This window comes from Clytia hemisphaerica, unplaced genomic scaffold, assembly GCF_902728285.1.
Source record: "Clytia hemisphaerica strain Z4C2 unplaced genomic scaffold, Clytia hemisphaerica genome assembly, whole genome shotgun sequence".
In the NCBI taxonomy this organism is placed as follows: Eukaryota; Metazoa; Cnidaria; class Hydrozoa; order Leptothecata; family Clytiidae; genus Clytia; species Clytia hemisphaerica.
The window spans coordinates 1-9,640 of record NW_027103744.1 but is presented as its reverse complement, the minus strand read 5'-3'; the positions used below and the strand labels follow the sequence as shown (position 1 = coordinate 9,640).

Genomic DNA, 9,640 nt, shown 5'->3' with positions numbered 1-9,640 from the left:
AAACCTCAAATCTACGCTGGAGATATCCGGTGCACAAGCCGCAATTTCCAGACTGGTGTTGACATTGATTAGACTAAATTATAATTTGTATTAATTTCCAGACGATGTCAATCGAACGGAATCGAACGAAAATTCCAATCGAATCAATCGAACGCTATCGAACGCAATCGAATGATTGCGATTCGATTGCCGAACGCAATCGAATATCAATCGAACGTAAAATTCTGGGTAAAATTCGATTGATTCGATTGATATTCGATTACGTTCGATTGATATTCGATTACGTTCGATTGATGTTCGATTACGTTCGACTGCATTCGACGGGTGGTCGATTAAATTAGATTCCAATTTACCTCAATTCCTTTCAATTTCGAGCGCCTCTTATTAGGGAGGTTAAGTATCGCGATACGATAGATAAATCAACGCAACGAACGGGCTTTGACACACAACTTGCAGTAAACATGTGGGCCTGCATGATCTGCATTTTCTAGAATCCAGGCTAAAATGATTCATATCATCTCGTTTAACTATTCAAATGTTGAACGAGAATCAATGTTAATCAACAGAATCAATTAGTCGAACCAGTCGAATGCATAAGCCAACCGAACGTAGTTGAATCAATCGAATCAATCGAATACATTAGTCAATCGAACGCAATCGAATCAATCGAATCCAGGCACTAATCGAACGCAATCGAATCAATCGAGAAAATCGCGGTAATATTCGATTGGCATTCGATTGCGTTCGGCAATCGAATTTCAATCATTCGATTGCGTTCGATTGCGTTCAATTGATTCGGCGTTCGATTCGTTCGATTGACATCGTCTGGTAATTTGATATAGGTATATGAAAAGTTTGAATACCAAAAAGTGGACTATTTAAATGAATAAAAAAACTACCTCTAGCTATCAGGTGCAAGAGAGTTCCATCTCATCGATCCAAGAAAGGAAAGAAAGGGATTGCGACAGAAAAAGTGGAAAAAGCCCAGAAAAATGGCTATTCTTCAAAACAAACTTACCCCACTTCACTACAGTCGACTACAAATGTAAAGCATTACGCGCATGATTGATTGTATTATGCTTCAAGCCCTTCATTCAAAGCAAACCTTGAACCTCGGAAAATACAAAAAGATGGCCTACTTTTGTACAGTGTGAGCCGACTGTGATGATATCCGCTGGCTGCGCTTTTTTGCTAATTTTTAAAAACGCCCAATTAAATTTTCACCGAAGATTGGCGGATTAGGGCGTATAATGTTATCAGACACCGAAAATTGGGGAAGTCTGCAATCTATGGTGGACTGAAAAACACTTCGAAAAATACTTCACTAATTTCATTGCATAAAATCTCCGCCCGATCTAATACTGGTATACGCCCTTTCAGGCCTTGAGTCTGAAAGTCATCTCTCAAGACCTCTTTTAGCAATTTCACGCAAACAAGATGGAGTCTGAGTAAGTATTTTAAATTTTGTGGTTTTTAAATCCTACTTTATCTCTTCTTACATTCAGTGTAAGGTAAGAGATTATATTTAGAAACTGACTGCTATTTATACAAGAAGTAAATTGCGGTCGATTTAAGCATAATGTTTAAACGTTTATGTCTTAGATCAACAAAAAGGAGCTCTGAGACCGATGCTAATGAATCCGGTGATGAGACTCGACAAGCACCACCCAAACGTAGACGATTTGAGCTTAATAACGAGAATGAAGCTGCTTCATGGGAGTTGACTGAACCTATGAAGTTGTACATAGAGAAATACATTGCCACTCATGTCCAAGAAAAAGACTTGAAAGAGCAGGTCTATAGTGAACATCCTGTCCCAGCTAACCTGAAAAAGGTGCCAGAATTGGACTCTTATATGAAGACATTATTGCAAGATAATTCAAGATATCAAACATTGAAGTTTGAGAAGACTTTAAAACATTTGAATGATAAGATACAAGCTGTTTATGGCCCAGTCTCAAAAATCTGGGCAGCTTTCGAGGAAGAGAAAGAGAACTGTAGTGAAGAGGAATTAGAAGAAGGCCGGGAAATAGCACAATGCTTCGAACAGGCTATTATGCTTCTTGGCCAAGTGTCGAACTCAGTGATGTATTATCGCAGAGAAAACGTCTTGAGTACACTCATTGAATCCTCAGCACAAATTAAAGAAATATTACGGAATCAATCGAAAGACATGAATGATCAATCCAATTCCAGTCTATTTGGTGAAACCTTCGAAACGAAACTAATCAAGGATTCCAAGGCTCTGAAAAAGTCAGAGGCATTCTTCACCGCCCTGAAAAAGCCGGCAAAGACACAATCCTCATCTGCTACCGCTGCCAGTTCCAACCAGCCCAATCGCAGGGGCTCCTTGCTTAGAGGAGGAAGAAGCAGGGGGCAGTTCTCATTTAGAGGTAAGACCTCATTCCTTTCAAAAATTAGTTTGTCCAAAACCAGAAAACCCTCAACTAATAATAACCTGTCCTCTAGACTTGGGAAATCAACATCTTTTGTCCCATGTTCATCCCTCAGTAAAAGGTTTATTTCCCCAGCAGTTAATTCCAAACTTACTTCCTGCCGGGAAATTGAAATTTTTCAGCCAGAACTGGGAAGTCCTAACTCAGGACCCGGCAATTCTGCAAGTGGTGAATGGCTACAAGATACCATTCACATCCGTACCTGTTCAGAACAAATTTCCCCATCAACCTCCCATGAAATGGGAGGAAGAGTTGTTCATAGAAGCAGAGATCCAGAAAATGCTACAAAAGGGTGCAATACAAAAAGTACAATCCCCTTCTCCAAACCGCTTCCTAAGTTCAATCTTCCTGGTACCAAAATCAGATTCAGGACACAGGCCAGTCATCAATCTGAAAAATCTAAACAAATATGTTCCCTATCTTCACTTCAAAATGGAAACTTTGGGGCTACTGAAAGAACTGCTGGTAAAGGGAGATTTTATGGTCAAATTAGACTTGCGAGACGCATACTTCAGCGTCCCCCTTCACAATCTTTCTCGGAAGTATTTAAGTTTTCGTTGGAAAGGGAAAATATACGAGTTTCTATGCCTTTGTTTTGGCCTGGGTCCTGCGCCAAGGATTTTTACCAAATTGATGAAGATTCCTATAGCTTTGTTAAGACGGCTGAACGTTCGCCTAATTATTTATTTGGACGACTGCCTATTGATGGCCTCATCGATAGAGGAACTCCTGATGGCCAGGGACACCCTCATATTTGTACTTCAACACTTGGGGTTTTCCATAAATTTCGAGAAGTCGGTAATGGATCCAACTCACAACATTCGCTTCCTAGGGGTAGAAGTGAATTCTCTAGACATGATAGTGAGCCTTCCCCAGGACAAGGTAGCCAAACTAGTTGCCCAGTGCCAAAAACTACTAGTACCCCCAAAGGTTTCATTGAGGGAGTTAACCAGTTTGTTGGGTCGCCTCTCTTCTTCAGCTGTGGCAGTTCTGCCAGCCCCCCTTCGTTACAGGGCCCTTCAGAGGTTCCAGATACAAGAGTTAGCCTGTCACAACAACTTCGAGGCATTAGTTGTCCTGACGGAAGAAGTGAAAGAGGAGTTGGATTGGTGGATTCAGAACTTAGAACTTTCCAATGGGCGTTCTTTAATAACAGCCCCTCCTCAGTTAATAATAGCTTCGGATGCTTCCAAGGAAGGCTGGGGAGCATTTTGCAAGGGTCAGGAAACAGGGGGCCCGTGGTCATCTCGGGAGGCAGAAATGCATATCAATGTTCTGGAACTGAAAGCAGCAAAACTGGCGATTCGTTGCTTTCACAGGGAGTTCCCAAATATCCAGTCGATACATTTGCAAATGGACAACATCACAGCCCTAGCTTACTTGAAAAAGATGGGGGGAACAAAGAGTCAAGCCTTAATAGATTTGAGCAAGGAGATCTGGGATTATCTACTAGACCACCAGATCACGATTACTGTGGAGTACCTCCCTGGAGTTCTCAATGTGGAAGCAGACAGGCAATCTCGGAGTGTGAAGGATTCAAGCGAATGGAAATTAGACCCTCACATATTCAAGAAAATATGTCTGCTAAGAGGATCTCCGGACACAGACCTGTTTGCTTCCAGATTGTCTCACCAGGTTCCTCTATATTTTTCATGGAAGATAGACCCTTACAGCAGGGGGCAGGATGCCTTCCAGGCGAGCTGGACACAAATAAGGGGGTATGCATTTCCTCCATTTTGCCTCATCGGGAAAGTTTTAAAAAAGGTACTTTCAGACAGAGCAACCATTCTGATAGTAACTCCTGCTTGGCAAACCCAGTCATGGTTTCCCCAGCTCCTTCAGTTATCAATCCAAAACCCAATATTACTCCCGCAAAGGCGAAATCTGTTGTCAAACCCAAAAGGGGAATGGCATCCACTTCTGCTGAATCAAAGTCTCCAGTTAGTGGTCTGGACAGTTTCAGGGATAGAATCGAAGCAACAGGCATTTCTAAGAAAGCTTCCTCTCTCATCGCAGCTGCAAGAAGGGACGGGACAGTCGCTCATTACCAATCGGCCTGGAGTAAGTGGAGTGGCTGGTGTGATAAAAGGCAGATTGATCCTATTCGATCTCCTCTAAATTTTGTCATTGATTTCCTCTCTGACTGCTTCGATGAGGGCAAGGAGTTCAATACCATTGCTGGTTACAGATCTGCTATCTCAGCTTATCATGACCCAATTGATGGGGTAAGGGTTGGGAAACACCCTCTAGTTTCTTCATTGATGGCAGGGATTCACAACAAAAGGTTTCCACAGCCCAGATACACTTTCATTTGGGATGTTGAGAAGGTCGTGAGTTATCTTAGTACAATACCTTCACATTCTGAGAATGTGTCAGATAAACTGTTGACTTTGAAGCTGACTATGCTATTAGCCTTGACTTCAGCGGCCAGGGCTCATGAGATTACATATTTAGATGAACGCTTCCTTGTTAAACATCATTCAAAGTATACTTTTCACTTTGGGAAACCCACAAAAACTGCAAAAGTGGGTAAACTTAGACCCCCAATAGAATTTCACCATTTTGAAAGTGATTTGAATCTGTGTGTATGCCGCCACATTGATTTGTACTTGGAAAGAAGTGCTTCATGGAGAAGGGAGAAAGGGCAATTATTATTGAGTTTCATTAATCCACATGGTCCGGTTAAATCCTCAACTGTTTCTGGATGGGTCCTTGAGTGCTTGTCACAATCTGGTGTAGATACTGCAACATTTAAAGGCCATTCTACTAGATCTGCCTCAACCTCTAAGGCCAGTTCTCTTGGAATTCCTCTAAAGGAAATTTTGAAAAGGGGATATTGGGCCAATTCTACTGTGTTTGAACGGCATTATAAGAAGGAAATGTCTCAGGAAATCCCTAAGTTTGATGCCGCCATTCTCGGGAAGCCGCTTTGAACAGAGGTCTTGAGAGATGACTTTCAGACTCAAGGCCTGAAAGGGCGTATACCAGTATTAGATCGGGCGGAGATTTTATGCAATGAAATTGAGGATTGTGCAAGGGCCCGAAGGGCCCGCAGTGCAATCCCGATTTTATAAATAAAATCGAAGCCAACGATCTAATACTGCCCACCCTCCTTCCCCTACTAACACCTATCCTCATGATTATTTTCTTTCAGGACGATACTTTCGAGGAAGACGAGGACGTGGTGGTTATCGAGGAAACTGATTTTAGCATTTTATGATATAGAATATATGATATAGTCGGAAAAGACTTTGAGTTACATATTTGTGTCATTTCTTGTTTTCACTAAGTTGCTTTGTTTGCGCAAAATTGGTGCTTTTAATTATTTCAATATTTTCGACCATTACACATTATTAAAACTGAAATAATAACTTTATAGTGGTCTTGAGATTTGACTTTCAGACTATCGGCGTGAAAGGGCGTATACCAGTATTAGATCGTTGGCTTCGATTTTATTTATAAAATCGGGATTGCACTGCGGGCCCTTCGGGCCCTTGCACAATCCTCAATTATATACGTTTCATAATAATTATGTTCCTTTTGTTCAAGTCAAAATCAACTGTTTTTTTTAATTTCCAAAATGTATATCTGCCATTTTTATGGATGGGAATACTTTAAAAGGTACAAGGCGTCTCAAAGGAGATTGTAGTATATTTGCTATGGTATTCAATTAAATTGTTACAAACGTTCCTTTCTGTGTTTCATTTAAGGACTCTATGATTCCTTTTTTACTAGAAATCGAAAGAAAATAAACGGTCCTTTGAGAGCATCTAATGAGGTCGTTTTCGTTCCTCTAAAAGTTATTGTCATTTATAAGAAAATCTTTGAATAAGAGTATTTTACCTAACGTTACTCCGTTTATGTCGAGTGAGCATTTTACTGACCGAAAAGGGGACGAATTAAGACTGTTTTGAAATATGTTCTTCTAAAAAACTTCATTTTATCTTTTACACCCTGGATGTTTTAATAGCCTCATATTAAAAGCTTGATTGCTTGAAAGAATTAGGGGGTTTTTGACTTTGTAGTTCCCATTTATCTATAAGAAATTTCCCATCAAGTACCTCCGTTTTAAAAAGCTGAAACTAGTAATTCAAGCTGGAATTTTCGAAATTCAAGGGGGTCTCCTTTTTAAGAAAACATTTTCGTTCTTATAATTTCTTTCTAAAGAAAGCCCGGGGGTACAACCAACCGACTCGTTTACTGGATAGAGATTGGTTCAAATTTAAATTTTGCTAAATTATGCTAATTCATATTCAAAATTAATAAGCGATTGACTCTGACTGACTATCCCCGGAATTTCTTTGTTTTGAATACAATCAGGGTGTTTATGCTACGCTTTGAAACTTTATGCAATTTTCTTTTCAAACGGATGGATTCGGTCGATATTGGTTTTATTTGTATATTGTGCGTGGAAAAGGAATGCCAAAGAAACTGTTATCAAAGAAAATTTGGAAAGATGCTGTAGGAGCTGCTTCCAAGCCAAAACGCTTGAGTTTGGTTCCAGATAAAGATGGGTTATTTAATTGTCCTGTAAAAAGTTGTGACAGTGAATCGTACCAAACACAACGAGGTTGCAGGAAGCATGTTTATCAGAGACATGGGTGGTTTTATTTTTTTGACGCAAAGCCAAATGTAGAGGATGTTTTACCGAAACAGGTTGTGATATCTAGAACCCTAACAAGAACGAAGCGCAGCAGGACTACCGATATACCATCTTTTAATCGAGACTGTTCATTTGACATTTCCTTTAAATCCTGGCTGTGTAGTGCCGTCGGTGGCTCAAAAAGCTATAAACAGTCAAGTCAAGTTAGTTGCAGAGTTTTGAAATTCTTGAAATTTTGCTGTCAAGATTGCTACCCTGAGTGGGATATACCACTAACCATCGTAGATTATTGTGTCGGTTCAATTTCTTCTATCTCAGACTTTATTGAATACTTAAAAAGGATTGGCATGTTGGTTATGCTGGTTTAATAGGATATATGAACTCGTTGTCACATGTTTTAGATTTTAGGAGAATGAACAGCACAGCACTTAACGAAACATATGTGGTATCAGAGATTTATATTGACCGTGTTAAGAAAACGCTGGCTCGAAAAATGCGATGTGAATGGAAACATTTTTACTTAGTGTCGATTATTTGTCTAAGATAGATTGCTGGGCAAGCCTAGAAGATATGCAATCAGTTATTCCTCATCATGCCGAAAGATTTACTCAAATTTTACTTAGTACCTCCACTAAAGACTTTCGTCCATCGTCACACGATCTGTCATTTTGTACTGGGTTTCTCACTGCAGTTCTGTTCCTTATGGTAAAAGCTACTAGACCTATGACATTTCAATATCTGACTGTAGAAATGATAGAGAATGTTGACCAAAATGGAATGATCGACCAAACAGTTTTCAAAACTATGGAAAAATACGGATTTGACACTTTAATTTTTACAAAACAAGTCTTAGATATTGTAAATGGATACATCAAATGTATTAGACCAAGGATGAATCCGACATGTGACTATCTTCTAGTTACAAGAAACGGAACGCAACTTTCACGTCTTAGTGACGTCTTTGGAAGGTTAGTTTTTCAAGCTATTGGAAAGTACATCAATCCAACTAGATACCGACAGATCATTGAAACGGAAAGCGCAGCGAAATTAACAGTCGAAGAACAGCATGTTCTTTCCCAGGACCAAAAACATACTTCATTTGTAGCGCGGGTCCACTATCAAAAGCTTCAATCTAGAGATGTTGCATCAAAAGGCAGAAAAGTAATGGAGAAATTAACGGACGAGACTCCATCAATTAATGCTCTCTCTAAAATTACAGAAACATTGGATATATCGAAGTTCCCAAGCCCTATTTTCAATATTGAACAGTCAGGATCAATAGCGCAAAAGACTCAAAAACGCCAGAAAAAAGTTGCATTTTCTTCAGCCGAAGATAACTTTTTAAAACTAGGAATTCAAAAATACGGTTGTGCATGGTCAAAAATTTTGGCTGATCCTGAGTTCAAATTTCATTCCTCAAGACAGGGGGCAACATTATGTCGTAGGGCCCAGACTTGTAAATTGACTTAACTTAAGAGAACTTAACTTGTGTTTATTATTTAGAATATATTATTGGAAATATATGAGAGCATACAGAAAATTGAAGCCCTTTCACTTTTATTTGGATCTTTTTGAAATTGAGAAGAAGACATAGAAGACGGATTTTCTTAAAGAATAAGAATGAGTTCAGGGACAACGAAAACATCCTTTTTGTTTTATTTTAAAGTTTTCTTTTTCTTTTTCTTTGAAAAATATCTTTCAATTTCTATCTTCACTTCGATTATTCTCTTGGAACCTTTCTTTTAACGAACGTTTCTTCTTTGCCGCTATATCTTTCAGTTTCATCGTCCGAAGAAATGACAATCACCTCAGGTTCTAAAATTAAAAAAAAAACATAGATATTAGTAAAATGTTGGTCGAAATTTGATACAGAAACATAGGGAAATACTTCTATATCAAAATCGCATCAATAGACCCTGAATGCGTCAAATATTCAAAATTACCTTTTTTTTTCGCTCCGTATAGCTTCTCCATAGTGTACTGGCTAAAACATGTGCAATTTTTGTCGAACATTTCCTCTTCTTTTTGACGTTTCAAATCTGCCATCTCTACCAAAAGGAAAGTTTTTCAATAATTCTGGAGAGTGTCCTCCTGCTAAACTGTGACAAAACGTTATGGTCCGAATTTACAAAAAATCCATTATATACCAAGTAAAACGCTAAAATTCTTAAAATCAAAGCAGTGGATAATTTTTTCAAAACTTCCAAGTCTCAATTCAGAATATTGTGTCCTGAAAGTGAAGACCATACTGTAGACCGTTGGACCATATAGAAGACCGTTGATTTTATGAGAGTTTCTATAGAGTAGACCGTCAGACCGTCCGATTTGAGATCATAGGGCTAAGAGAAAATGAAAAACTTTTCGAAACATCCAAAGTCTCTGCTCAGAATTTTTAATTAATTTCATTCGAAAGTGAAGACCATACTGTAGACCGTTAGACCATATAGAAGACCGTTGATTTTATGAGAGTTTCTATAGAGTAGACCCGTCCGACCGTCCGATTTGAGATCATGGGCTAAGAGAAAATGAAAAACTTTTCCAAACATCCAAAGTCTCTGCTCAGAATCTTTTAATTAATTTT

At 39.0% G+C, this 9,640-nt stretch overlaps 1 protein-coding gene across 1 annotated transcript; it reads left to right on the top strand.

Moving 5' to 3' along the window:
* The first annotated feature begins 1,332 nt into the window (after positions 1–1,332).
* Positions 1,333–5,715, top strand: LOC136805275 (uncharacterized). The gene is made up of 3 exons (XM_067061851.1): positions 1,333–1,448; positions 1,603–2,393; positions 5,611–5,715. Exons 1-3 carry the CDS (start codon positions 1,438–1,440, stop codon positions 5,658–5,660), a joined length of 852 nt encoding a protein of 283 aa, XP_066917952.1. The 5' UTR covers positions 1,333–1,437; the 3' UTR covers positions 5,661–5,715.
* The last annotated feature ends 3,925 nt before the right edge of the window (positions 5,716–9,640 follow it).

Bases quoted from the DNA above. Each gene is read 5' to 3' on its own strand.
- LOC136805275 (XM_067061851.1), top strand. The intron at 2,394-5,610 runs GTAAGACCTCAT...ATTTTCTTTCAG, and splicing joins GGGGCAGTTCTCATTTAGAG to GACGATACTTTCGAGGAAGA.